Raw genomic sequence first — 14,381 nt, 5'->3', positions numbered from 1 at the left:
TATACAAAGCCTGGGCTCAAAAAAGGTGATTCTGTTACTGCCTAATAGCATTTCCCATAACAAACACATGTTCCATCCAATCTTTATTCAGGCTCAGTTTTGAACTTACAGCTTCATAAGACCGCTGAAGTTGTTGCTTTTTTCTCAGCCTAATTTGCTGATTTACTCGGCTTTTGACTTGTCTCTGAAAACGCTTCAGAGCTTCCTGCTTCTTTCTTAGCTGCTCCTTTAGTTCTTCTTCAATTATATATGCTGAAGTCTTTAAAGATGAAAGATAGAAAATAAATGTACTGTCCCACTAGTTGCCTACTGTAAACACAAAGTGGTCAGGATACAATCCCAAAAAAATACTTCAGTTCTATAATCCAAAATTCCCTGTACAGTAAAGAAGTCACAGTAGTTCGGAGCTGATAATCTAGACATAACTGTGCTGCACTTAGTCGCTATGTCATGTCTGACTTTTTGTGAGCCCATGGACTATAGCCCACAAAGGTCCTTTGTCCATGGGGATTCTCATGCCCTCCTCCAGGGGATCTTCCCAAACCAGGGACTGAACCCTGATCTCCTGCATTGCAGGCAGATTCTTTACCATCTGAGTCACCAGGGAAGCTCAAGTGAGTACCAAGAACTTAAACCAAATCACAAACTAAAACTCAGAATCTGTTAGCACAAAAATCAAATCTTAATTTTTCATGTACTGAGAACTAAAAGTATCTTCATTAATTCTTAATGAACCAATTCAAACCTATCTTATGTTTCAGTTTCTAAAGTGAGTAAAATAGTCCACATATATCAGATTGCTCGACTCCCCTGGTGGCTCAGATGGTAAAGAATCCGCCTGCAATGCAGGAGACCTGAGTTCAATCCCTGGATAGGGAAGATTCCCTGAAGAAGCGAGTGGCTACCCACTCCAACATTCTTGCCTGGAGAATTCTATGGACAGAGCCTGGTGGGCTAACAGTCCATGGGGTCACAAAGAGTCTGGCACGACTGTGAAACTAACACCAACATATCAGATGGCTCACCACTCACCCACTATGTGCTATTATAAAACGAGAATTATGCTGCTTTTTTAACCAAGCATGCCCTTCCTGTCATTTCTACCTAGAAAAGGCCTACTCAATCTTCAAGAACATCCAATACCCATCTCCTCTCATTCTTGGAGAAGGAAATGGCAACCCACTCCAAATCCCATAGACAGAGGAGCCTGGCAGGCTACAGTCCATGGAGTCCCAAGAGTCAGACACAACTGAGCGACTACACCACCACCACCACCCACCACCTCTCTTTCTTACTAACATTGAGTACAATAATTCTTAACTCCCTATTAGATTATGAATCCTTTGAGGGCAAGAAATGTATTTCATTCTCCTTTGTTTCCCCTACTGTAATGGAGCCTAGAATACAAAGGTACTCAATATTTATATAATGCTTAATCCCAAAACAATCTGGAACATTTTATTACATTTGAGTCCTTGATCATTGTTCACTTCCTCTCAGTGCTCTGAATAGCAAAGAATGAAAATAATAGTAGTCACCATGAGTAAAGACCTATTAGCAAAAACACTCTAACTCATATTACTGAATCCTCAAAACTAGCTCCAATACTAGGTATTCTTATCTCTTACATGAAAGATGATGAAACAGGCTCAGAAACATTCATCTTTAGTAGCTGCCAAAGATCCTACAGCTGGCAAGGAGCAAAGCTAGAATGTTCTCTGACTCCAACACTTATGTCCTATACTGTATTGCTCTTCATTTGACTATGTCTCTCTTCCATAACAAGTCTCTAAATTAAATAAACCCATCATACCTCCTGTCTATCCCTTCTTCTAACACAGTGATACCAAATTCTAATTCTGAGGGGTGCCTCAAATTATTTCACAGTCTCTAAATTCTCAAAATCAAGTGAAATTAAATTCTAATTAAAATTATGAGTTCCAAAAAATCTGTCCCATAAACTATTCTAGAACATATGTACCAGAGAGCAGAATGTACAAGTATCAATGAATAATTAGGTAACACAGTTCCAAAGGAGAGATATATATATATCAAGTCTGGACAAGTGACTCAGGTTAACTCAAGACCAGACAAACTGAAGCCACCGGCACCTCTCTCCTTCACTCCCATTGTCTGTCTGCCCTCTTTTGCCCTCACCTTGAGATTACCAAATATTTTCCTGAAATGCATGACTGGTTCCAAATTGTGGCTTTCAAGTGTAAACCAAAGATTAAGAGTACCACATTTTAGAAACCACTAAACATCTTTGTATGATAATTAACAACTATGTATTTGTTCAATAACCCTAAAGCAAAAACATAACTATTTATGACGGAATACAAACGGCATCCCCAGACTGCTTTTTCGAGCACAAGGAATTAGGGAAAGAAAGATGCCACCACATTGGCATCAAACTGACACTCACAGCTGCCGGGACTTCTGAACTATCTGGTGGGGCAGGCTCCACCCAGGCCCCAACGGGTACTATAGCCTGGTTCCTCTCAGCCAGCACTGCCAACACGTCCTTGCTCTTCAAGGGGTTTAAAGCCAGGGGCAACTTCGTGGTATTTCGAGGCTTCTTGAGGGGGGCCATACTTCTTGGCATCTATGACTCCTGGTTAGGAGAGAGGAAAAGCTCAAAATCTTAAAACGACCACCTTGAAAACTCAATTCCCTAACACCTGTGCCACAACTTCTGAAAATGAGTGAAGCCTTGCAGGAGGCCGTACTCTGACAAAGATTCTGGCGAAGGAAGGAAGGGGGAAGAGAGGGAAAAGGGAAGATACAAAAGAAGTGTTATAAAGGAAGGAAGTTTCAAGATCGCCCTCGAAAAGCAACACGGAGGAGAGCGGGGGTCAAACAAGAACCTGACTGAGAGGAGGAAACTGTGCCATTGGTGGCGCAGCGACATGGGAAAGGGAGGAAAGAGTGTAGCAGCGGGAGCGCGATGGGACTGGGAGGGTGCGGGGTGGGAACCTGGGTCTGAAGACGAAAGTTCAAATAACTGGTATCCGGTTATGGGGGCAACGCTGATCGCCAGGGAGTCCCGGACCAGAGAAAATCCTGTTTCTCAGGCCTCGGGGTCACACTCTGGCTGAGACTGCACCGGCCTAGTAGTACCGATCGCAGCCGGCCACAACTCAAGTTAACGTGGATACTAAGGTAACTACCGCAAGTAAACCGCCGCTTTGGGGAAGGTCGCGCCGCGCTGCCCCACCCCGCTCCTCGGCGGCCTCCTACCCGCCTCTACCGGGCTTGCGTCATCTCTCGGGGACTGGGAAAGCGTGAGGGGTGGGGTTTAGCGCTCCCGATGTGCGTCACCTCCGCTTCGTCTCGCTGAGGGGGCGGGACTTGTGAATGCTGGTGGAATGGGTGCGGCCTGGGTGGGTCCACACGGCGGCTGGGAAACCAGCCAGCAGAAATGTGGGTCTGCCGGCGGTGCCTCGAATATCCCAGCACCGGGGACGTCCGGCATCTTCAGGAAAAGGAGTATTTTGGGCTGAAAAGCGGGTTGACTGAGCATGTTGTTGTTGCTAAGTCGTGTCTGACTCTTTTGCGATCTCACTGACTGTAGCCCGCTAGGCTCCTCTGTCTGTGGGATTTCCTAGGCAAGAGTCCTGGAGTGGGTTGACATTTCCTTCTCCAGGGAATCTTCCCAACAGGGGGGATCGGACCGGGTGTCCTTGTCAGGCGGCTTCTTTACCACGGAGCCATCAGAGAAGCCCATAACTGAGCTGGCCAGGGGCCTAATTGAAGGAAGCACAGGAAAAGGATGGGCGAAGGCGGGCCTGGCAGGGCTTCCTTCAGGAATGAACTAAGCCAGCAGCTCAGACCATAAAGAATCTGCCTGTAGTGCAAGAGACCAAGGTTCAGTCCCTTCGGGAAGATCCCCTGGAGAAGGAAATGGCACCCACTCCAGTATTCTTGCCTGGAAAGTCCCATGGACAGAGGAACCTGGCAGCCTGCAGTCCATGAGGTCCTAAAGAGTTGGACAGGACTCAGCAACTAACACTTTTCAAGCCAGTTGTCAATCATGCTCATCCTTTATACACCTGCTTACATTAGTAGTGCTATTTCATACATGCTCTTATGCATAAATATGGTAGCCTCCTGAGTGGTCTCCCTGTCTGCTCCAAACTTTAGTATAACCCAGGGACACTTCATTATCCCTTTGAGATACCCATTCGTTCTTTCATGTAACTTATCATAATTGAGAGATTTTTATATACCAGTACTGTTTTAGGCACTGGGAATGTATAGTAGTGAACAAAACAGATAAATATCCCTTGTTCATAGAAGTGATGAGAAATAACAGCATAGACTCATGAATAGATAAACAAATGTGTCTAGGTGATGAGCATTGTAGATTAAAAGCTGAGGACGAGGATAAAAAGTGTGTCAGAGGATAGGGGAGATGAAATTTTAGATAGGATGACCAGAGAAGGCTTCATTCACTGAGGTAATTTTCAGCAAAGACTCCAATGCAAATTTCCATGGACTAGCGGAACAAGCCGATTTTCACTGGAGAGCTTTCTAAAAGTTCCAAGCAAAGTGAACAGCAAGTACAATCGCTCCAGAGTGGGTGCCTGCCTGGCTGAGAACCTGAGCCCTGGGGCTTCCTCACATTAAACAGGCTGGGAGGAAGAGGGGAATGCAAAGAGATTGGAAGGGTCAGCCAGTAAGCCTAGGAAGAAAACCAGGAGCGTGTAATACCTTGAAGAAAATGTTTTATTGAAGAGGAATTTAACCTGTGTTAAATTCTGATAGGTCAAATAAGATGATGACTGAAACTTAACTATTGGATTGAACCACATGGAGGTCATAGATAACTTTTATAAGAGCAGTGTTTTGGGGGTAGCTTGAGATCAAAAGGCTGTTGGGTAGACATAGAGAGGGAGGAAGAATTGGAGACAGCCATTTTAGACAACTCTTACAATGAGTTGAATTGTAAAGTGATGCAGAGAAAATGTGTATCTGAAAGATAGGATCATGGGATTCTTTTCTTTAATGTTGCAGTCCACATGCTCTGCTGATGCTAACTATCCAGTAAACAAAAGAAAACTGACAATGCAGGAGAGAGATGGGGGAATTTTTGTATCTGTGTCCTTAAGTGGGTAAGAGGAAACAGGAGGTAATGAACAAGAGGGAATGGATCTAGTGAACAGTTGGAGGGATTGGCCTTAGATAGCAGGAGAGAGAGTTCATTATACCACTAGCAGTGAAATAGAATATATACTGGTAATTGGCTAATATGGCAGTGGGAGCTTGTGGAAGTTCTTTTCTGATTGCTCTGTTTTCTCTGTAAAATGGTATTTTTGTTAGCTGACTCTAATGATCCCCACCTCCTGGTATTCACACCCTGTGTAGTCCCCTTTCACACTGTACACACTGTGTTGAATTGTTCTGTGTGACCAACAGTATATGACATGTCACTAGAAATTAGGTTATAAAAAAAATGCTGTGTTTCTCTCTCTCCACCATGTACTCTCATTCTCTCCATCTCTCACTCTTGCTGTGATTCTCACTCGTTCCCAGCGCTTGCTCTGGGGGAAGCCATTTATGTCATGAGAAGTCATATAAAAAGGACCACATGGCAGTGAACTGAAGGCTCCTGCCAACAGCCTGGTGAATGATCTTGGAAGTGGATCCTCCAGCCCCAGTCAAGTCTTCAGAGACTGCAGTCTTGGCCAACAACTTGACTGCAATCTCATAAAAGACCCTGAGCCAGAGTATCCAGCCAGAAACTTTGTGAGATGATATTTGTTGTTTCAAGATGCTAGATACTGAGGTAACTGGTTACACAGAAAGACATAACTATTACCAATAGAAGGCAAATTCATCGATGAATAAAATAGAAAAAAAGAGATGCTGGACCTTTGAAAAGGTATAAAATAGTTGTCCAGAAGAGTAGAAGTATGAACTAGAAACATGTACAGTTGCCAGACGGCCTTAAGGACCCATGTGAGGTTCATGATTATGAATTTAAAGTAAGACTAGTCAGCATGTTTGAGGCTTTTCCTTCAGTTGCGTGGTTACAGGCATAATCATAGGTGGAGGTTTTAATTTTAACCAGGGTTGAGGTTTTACTAAACTATGACAAGCAAGAAAGGCGCAAGAGAGTTAAAGATGAGTGCAAGGGAGTAATTAATGACTGACCATGGAATTGAAACTTCCCTGGTGGCTCAGATGGCAAAGAATCCGCTTGCAATGCCGGAGACCTGGGTTCAATCCCTGGGTAGGGAAGATCCCCTGAAGGAGTGCAGGGCGAACCGCTCCAGTATTCTTGCCTGAGAATCCCCATGGACAGAGGAGCCTGGAAGGCTACAGTCCATGGGATTGCAAAGAGTCGAACATGACTGAGTGATTAAAAATCATCTTACCTACTTGTCACCCTTTCCCATATCTGTTTGTGTGCTTAGTCACTCAGTCATGTCTGACTCTTTGCGATCCCATTGGCTGTAGCCCGTCAGGCTCCTCTGTCCATAGAATTCTCCAGGCAAGAATACTGGAGTGGATCGCCATTCCCTTCTCCAGGGGAATTTCCCAATCCAGGGCTCGAACTCAGGTCTCTTGCACTGCAAGAAAATTCTTTACCATATGAGCCACCAGGGAAGCTACTAAGTAGATAAGGGACCTGGTAAAGTTGGCAGGATCAAGACCTTGTAGGGTCCAGTTAGGGGCTTTAAGGTTTGTTAGAGTGAGATGCACTGAAAAAATAAGAGATGGTTGAGGGACTTCCCTGGTGGTCCAATGGCTAAGATTCCCAGCTCCCAATGTAGGGGGCCCAGGTTCCATCCCTGATCAGGGAACTAGGTCCCACATGCTGCAACTAAGAGTTCGTGGGTCTCAACTAAAGATCTCACATGCCACAACAAAGACCTGATGCAGCCAAATAAATAAATAAATACCTATTTTTAAAAATAGGTGGTGATCTCAAGATTCTTGAAACCGCAATGTCAGTACTGTCAAAGTCTATGGTGTGACCAAGGGAGAGAGTGCTGAAGTAGAAGAACATAATTGCTGCAGAAGAGGTCAGAGAAATGAGGGTAAGGACACTGAATGGATTATCCCTGAGGTTATTGAAATCACCAAGAACCATGACCAGAATAGTGTTGGTGAGAGCCAGAAGCAAGTCTTCAGGGAATTCCAGGAAAAGACCTGGAGGTTGGTGAATGAGTGTAGCTGGCAAATTAGTGCATGGCATACCCTAACATCAGAGTCAAAGTGAAGGGCGAAGCAGAGAAAAAGGAGCTCCCTTTTTATAAATAATAGAATTAAAAAACAAATGGTTTCTAGATAGCACTGAGCAATCAAGTAACAAGAAGGAAACCCAACATTGTAGGGCAATTATCCTCCAATTTTAAAAAGTAGTGTAAATTTTTTATAATTAATTTTAAAAAAAGAAAGTAAGGGGAAAAAAAGAAGAAAACATACCCCACATCCACTCAGGGTGGTGAGAAACAGAAAACAGCTACGGCTGGAGAGGGCCAGAGGGAGATGGATTTGTGCACCTACACACACACACACGCACTCACACACACACATCCAACACTAGGAAGAAGTGTTACCTGCTCACTCAGGTCTGTGCCTCCCACTAGCTGCTGTGCCAGTGGCTTCTTACAAAGAATGGCTGAATCCCTTTGCTGTTTGCTTGAAACCATTACAACATTGGTAATCAGCTATACCACAATACAAGATAAAAGTTTAAAAAATAATAATAATAAACAAAAAAAATCTTGTCTTTACATTCCCAGACCAATCAGTCTTGGGATGAGTCTCCTCCTCAGAGAGAGAGCAAGGCTGCTCTTTGAAGCTGATGTCCCTTAAGGAGCCGACAGCTCAAGGGACTACAACGCTCTCAGAAGCTGGGCCATCAAATCCTTCTACATTCTTGCATTTCCAGAGAGATCTCATCTTGAGCCCAGCTCCCATTTGCTGACGTTTTCACAAGGCTTATCTTTCATGGCCAGAGTTAGTTTCTCAGCAAGGGAACTGTTTGCTTAGAAATGTCTGCCTTCAGGAACTTAAAAGAACAGGTGTTGCTGGCACCAGAGTGTTGCGGCCCTGCTTCAATCACTCCTCGGGGGAGTGCTCTCTGATGCGTGTGGCTGGGGGATCCCTAGCTATCAGCGCACGGAGCCCGAGTCACTGGGTCCTTGGCAGCGGTCCACCGCACACAGAACTATGAAATGTGCTGCTTGGTTGCCACTAATCAGTTTGTGGCTGACTGACCCTCCCCACAACCTGTAACCCACTGGAAAACGTGGTCACCTGTTCGTCCCAAGGGTCTGTCCTGAGGAGAAGCTTTCCTTAAGTGGGAAAATGGCCTGTTCCCCCTTCTAGGGACCTGGGTGCTCGGCTGCTGTGTCGTCACCCATTTCCACTCTCTTCTCCGCACTTGAGCAGGATTCCCTAGGGTTAGCATCCAATGTTCTGGGCTGTTTCCTCCAAGTCTTCTCTGTTCCTCCTCCTCTTTGCCTACCTCTTGATGCCAAAAACTCAACTCCTCTGTACACTGGTGCTGAATTAAATCTTGGACAGAGTTTTGGAGGAAGCAGAAAAGAGTAGCTTTATTGTTTGGCCAGGCAAAGGGGGCCACAGTGGGCTAATGCCCTCAAAACCATGTGTCCCCACTTGGGGAAGACAGTGACAAATTTAATAGTAAATGTCAGCTCCTGACTTTCTTCTGATGGGTTGGTGGGGAGCTAAGTAGGTGTCAACATCGTCAGCCTTCAGGTCCAACTGGTCTGGAGTCAACATGCTTACAGGAAGCAGACCATAACTTCTCCCACCTGGAAGGGATTTCCATATCTACAAAATACCTCAAAGATATTGTTGTGTGTACCCTTTGATGGGGAAACAGGACCTTGGCCCATGACTGTTTCTACATGGTCTTGTGTCCCCTCCCTTCCCTAATTAACAACTGTTTGAATTTGCCCATTGGAACTCAGGGAAGGTCATGAAGGTTGAATGAGGGCTGTTTCCTGTGATCAAGGAAATGGGAGACACAGAAAGGCTCTGTGCCCAGGAGCCCCACAAGGCCCTGCTTGGTATCAATCTCAAAATAACTTTTCTAACTGAAATCATTGGCAAGGGTCCTTCTGCTTGTTTGTGCCAACCAAGTTTTTTACAAGCAGCGTTTCCTTGTAAATGGCATCAATAACAGATTGTTCCGATTAAGCCCGCTTGTCTCAAGAGCATCTGCTGTACTCATCTTTGCAAAAAATTCTCTAAATTTATCAAAGATGAAGAAGCATTTTCCCCTTTATCTTCGTGGGTGATTAAAAAAAAATATTAACACAAGAACTTCATTGTCCTCCGTTTTACCAAATACTCATCTCACATGGACATAGAGATGCGCTTCCCAGATCCCGAATCAAGGAAGGATTTGATGGCCCAGCTTCTGAGAGCGTTGTAGTCCCTTGAGCTGTCGGCTCCTTAAGGGACATCAGCTTCAAAGAGCAGCCTTGCTCTCTCTCTGAGGAGGAGACTCATCCCAAGATTGATGGGTCTGGGAATGTAAACACAAGATATTTTTTTGTTTATTATTATTATTTTTTAAACTTTTATCTTGTATTGTGGTATAGCTGATTACCAATGTTGTAATGGTTTCAGGCAAACAGCGAAGGGACTCAGCCATACATATGCATGTATATACACTCTCCCCAGAACTCCCCTCCCATCCAGGCTGCCACATGACATTGAGCTGAGTTCCCTGTGCTATATGGTAGGTCCATACTGATTGTCCATTTTAAATATAGCAGTGTGTACATGTCCATCCCAGACTTCCTTACTATCCCTTCCCGGCAGCAACCCTAAATTTGTTTTCTAAGACTGTGAGTCTCTTCTTGTTTTGTAGGTTCATTTGTATCATTTCTGTTTCAATTCCACATATAAGTGATGTCATATGATATTTTCCTCTCTGACTTGCTTCCCTCAGTATGACACTCTCTAGGTCCATCCATGTTGCTGCAGATGGCATTAATCTCATTCTTTTTAATGGCTGAGTAATATGCCGTTGTGTATATATGTACCACATCTTCTTTATCCATTCCTCTGTCAATGGACACTTAGATTGCTTCCATGTCTTGGCTATTGTAAACACTACTGAAATGAATATTGGGACGCATATATCCTTTTTGATCATGTTTTTCTCTGGATACATAAGGCGTGGGTGTTTCTGCCTAACTTGGAGCAATTCTGATGAGCCATCATTTCAGCTTCAGAGCCCCCCATGGACTTGGCTGAGGCTGTCCAGCCTGAATCACAGCTCAATCGATCCCTCTGCCTCCTCCTATTTCCTCCTCCTCCCTTCAACAGGTGTCAATATCCAGCACAGTCCCTGATAAAATCCTGAACTTGAAACTTCGTTTCAGAGTCTGCTTTCTGGTGAAACCAACTATAACCCCCTCTGAGTGTTGTTACGCCTCAGGGACCAAGGCATGAACAGCTTTCAGTCCATGTTACTCCCACTGTAAAATCCATAGATAGTCCTTGTGTGTATGTGCTAAGTTGCTTCAGTCTTGTCCAACTCTTTGCAACCCTATGAACTGTAGCCCCGCCAGGCTCCTCAGTCCATGGGATTCTCCAGGCTAGAATACTAGAGTGGGTTGCCTCCTCCAGGGGATCTTCCCAACCCAGGGATCAAACTCCCATCTCTTATGCCTCCTGTATCAACAAACATGTTCTTTATCACTAGCGTCATCTTTATTCTTTTCTTATTCATCAAAGAGGCTGGCAACATTTCAAAGAGATGGTCTAACCACAATTTAAAGTCCTTCCTATTAGCTGTTGCCACTTTTGAGCCTGTGGATTAAGCTAACTCTCAAGGTTACCCCACCTCTAGACTGTGAGCAAATGTGAGCCAATAAAGTCCCTTACCATAAATGCCAGTTTGCATTAGGTTTTATGTTGTTTGTAACACAGACAGCCCCTAGGTGAGCAAAATAGAGGGAGGCTATTGGTAAAGGTAAGAGAATGTAGCCGATAAGCAAAAAGATTCAGAGCTGCCTACAAAAATTGGTTCCAGTGTATTAGCGCTGCAATTCTAGACCCATGTGGCATGCTTTGCCTCTGATGGTAACTTCCCTGGGATGGCTGTTTGTAGTCAAAGAAGCTTTGCTAAGATGAGAGACTTCACCTTAACACAAAGCCAGTTTGGGTCAAAATGATTTTGCTGCTGCTGCTGCTAAGTCGCTTCAGTCGTGTCCGACTCTGTGCGATCCCATAGACGGCAGCCTACCAGGCTCCTCTGTCCCTGGGATTCTCCAGGCAAGAACACTGGAGTGGCTTGCCATTTCCTTCTCTAATGCATGAAAGTGAAGTCGCTCAGTTGTGTCCGACTCTTTGCGACCCCATGAACTGTAGCCTATCAGGCTCCTCCGTCCATAGGATTTTCCAGGCAAGAATACTAGAGTGGGTTGCCATTGCCTTCTCTGCAAAATGATTTTATCTGTCAATAAATTGTCCTCTATATTATTCACCATATTTTGACATTTTTAGAAAATGTACTCCTAAATACTAGTGGTAAAGAACCCACCTGCCAATGCAGGAGACATAAAAGACACAGGTTAGATCCCTGGGTCGGGAAGATCCCCTGGAGGAGGGCATGGCAATCCACTCTAGTATTCTGGTCTGGAAAATCCCATGGACAGAGGAACCTGGCAAGCTACGGTCCATAGAGTTTCAAAGAGTCAGACATGACTGAAGTGACTTAGCACCAAAATTTAAAAAATTGCAATCTTAAAAGATACTTTAAAAAGTATATTGAAGGGTCTAAAAACAATTTCAAAAGAGGAATTTCAAGAATGTTTTATAGGGAACTTCCCTGGCTGTCGAGTGGTTAAGACTCCAAGCTTCCAATGCAGGGGGCCTGGGTTCTATCCCTGGTCAGGGAACTAGGTCCTACAACTAAACTAAAAAATTCTGCATACTGCAACAAAGATTGAAGATCCTGAGTGCCTCAACTAAGATCAGTTCAGTTCAGTTCAGTTCAGTCACTCAGTCATGTCTGACTCTTTGCGACCCCATGAATCGCAGCACACCAGGCCTCCCTGTCCATCACCAACTCCCGGAGATTACTCAAGCTCACGTCCATCGAGTCAGTGATGCCATCCAGCCATCTCATCCTCTGTCGTCCCCTTCTCCTCCTGCCCCCAATCCCTCCCAGCATCAGAGTCTTTTCCAATGAGTCAACTCTTTGCATGAGGTGGCCAAAGTATTGGAGTTTCAGCTTTAGCATGATTCCTTCCAAATAAATCCCAGGGCTGATCTCCTTCAGAATGGACTGGTTGGATCTCCTTGCAGTCCAAGGGACTCTCAAGAGTCTTCTCCAACACCACACTTCAAAAGCATCAATTCTTTGGCACTCAGCTTTCTTCACAGTCCAACTCTCACATCCGTACATGACCACTGGAAAAACCATAGCCTTGACTAGACAGACCTTAGTTGGCAAAGTAATGTCTCTGCTTTTCAATATGCTATCTAGGTTGGTCATAACTTTTCTTCCAAGGAGTAAGTGTCTTTTAATTTCATGGCTGCAATCACAACTAAGATCAGGCACAGTCAAATAAATAAATATACTTATATAAAGAAAAGAAACCTTGTGTCTCCCTTCGTTGAATCCCATGTATCATAAATTCATTATCTTAAATGTCCTCAGAGTCACCACGGGGGACTCAATCATTCTCTTGCTAAATCTGTTTTTTTTTTAAGTTCCTGTTGGTTGCCTTTATCCTTCCTTGTCTCATACCTTGTCTCAGAGACATCCTTTTTTCTACCCGCTTTTTACTTCTGGGCTTGACTGAAAGTGATCTCTTTCAGGAGTGTAGGGTGTGAACACTAGAGCAAGAAGCATGGGCTAAGTGTACACTATGTTGACATAACTGCATGACTTTGAGCTGGTTTCTTAACTTCTCTGAGCTTCATGTCCCTCCTTGGGAAAAAAAATTCTTGCCACACAGAGTTGTTAGAATAAGACAGTATTCTAAAAGACAGTTTGGCAGAGGAATGGAAGCAATCATTAGTTTTTAAGCTAGGGAAAGATGGGGATCCTTTAATCTTTTTAAAGAAGCAGTGCTAGTCTAGAGAAACAAATGTGTAATCCCCCTTTGTTTGGGATTTTTTTTTAAAGTTTTAATTAGCCCAAGGAAAGGAACATATCAATGGTAAACTATTTTCCCGTCAAATCCTCAGTTTATGCTGCATGCTTCAGTTTCTTCGTCCCTTTTTGTAGTAAAGAACCTTAAAGTCACTGCGATCTTCCTGTAGGTATTTATGCTTTTAGATAAATGGTACATTTAAGAAGCAGTACGGGACAAGGCTTCCAAATGTCCCTTTGTCCCATTGTCAATTTGTGTGTCTTTATCACTGTTCTAATTTTGCACAAGTAACCCATGTAAAAAATGTACCTTTTTCCAAACTTGTAAATAAAAATAACCTTAAAAAAATAAGAAAAGACACACTGTAAGGGCAGTAGAGCTGTATTATCAACGGCATTGTAGATTTATTAATAGATGCAGCTTTCCCAGGTAGGGTTAGATGCCTCCACAAGGATTGTGTTTTCTGTTACTTTCAAACAGGTCCCCTTCCCCACATCCCACTCCTCTTACTAAAGTCTGGAACATGGAGTGCCTTTCACACTGTAGGCAGTTGACTTCCATTTCCGAGCCTCCCTCTCTGGGAGGAGGGCAGGGAAGGGAGGATGGGAGCAAACACTTTCCGGGATACCATTGGTGGGAGGACACCATCTGAGCATCTAGAAGAGAAACAATGAAGCCTTTGAAGAATTGAGGGTAATCTGTGGCATCCCCGATTTTTAAACCTCCTTTTGTTAGAGCACTGAAACTTTGTTGTTGTTGATTAGTCCACTTAGTTGTATCTGACTCTTATGACCACATGGACTGCAGCCCACCAGGCTCTTCTGTCCATGGGACTTCTCAAGCAAAAATGCTGGAGTGGGTTGCTGTTTCCTTCTCCAGGGGATCTTCCTGAAGCTCTACATGAACAGAAATCCAGAGATGTTTTCTAGAATGTCCTCGCCGCATCTTAAATAGGTCAGTGAAAGCTGGATCTCTCCATGCTGTAATGCCAGTGAATTGCTCCTCTTTGTTCCTCTGGAGAGTTGCTGAATAGGGCACGTTCATCAACTGTGGACACAAGCCTGAGTTCCTCTCAGCTTCTGAGGGGGCGGGAATTCTATTCAGAAATCAAATATTGACTCTCAGCATAAAAACACTTGGATGCTTTTCAGTATTCCAGTTTGAAACTGGGAGCTCCTCCTCCTAGCCTTGTGGAAATCTACCCCAGGACCCTATGCTCTCCCAGAATCACACATTTCTCCTAACAAGCCCCACGTCTTTTTGAGACACCCCATCTCTGCA

The 14,381-nt window shown here is 44.2% G+C and overlaps 1 protein-coding gene across 1 annotated transcript in view; it reads right to left on the bottom strand.

Annotated features, from left to right (window-relative positions):
• CCDC15 (coiled-coil domain containing 15) overlaps nt 1–2,605 on the bottom strand; it is a 48,714-nt gene extending 46,109 nt beyond the window's left edge. Inside the window, exons 1-2 of the mRNA XM_052662412.1 lie at nt 2,426–2,605; nt 110–259 (exon numbers count right to left, since the gene is read on the bottom strand). Coding sequence (XP_052518372.1) covers nt 110–259; nt 2,426–2,605 — 330 coding nt within the window. The remainder of the gene's footprint in view (nt 1–109; nt 260–2,425) is intronic.
• Nucleotides 2,606–14,381: the final 11,776 nt, after the last annotated feature.

The sequence above is a fragment of the Budorcas taxicolor genome, chromosome 25 (genome assembly GCF_023091745.1).
Source record: "Budorcas taxicolor isolate Tak-1 chromosome 25, Takin1.1, whole genome shotgun sequence".
Classification (NCBI taxonomy): domain Eukaryota; kingdom Metazoa; phylum Chordata; class Mammalia; order Artiodactyla; family Bovidae; genus Budorcas; species Budorcas taxicolor.
This window is presented reverse-complemented; position numbering and strand designations above follow the sequence as displayed.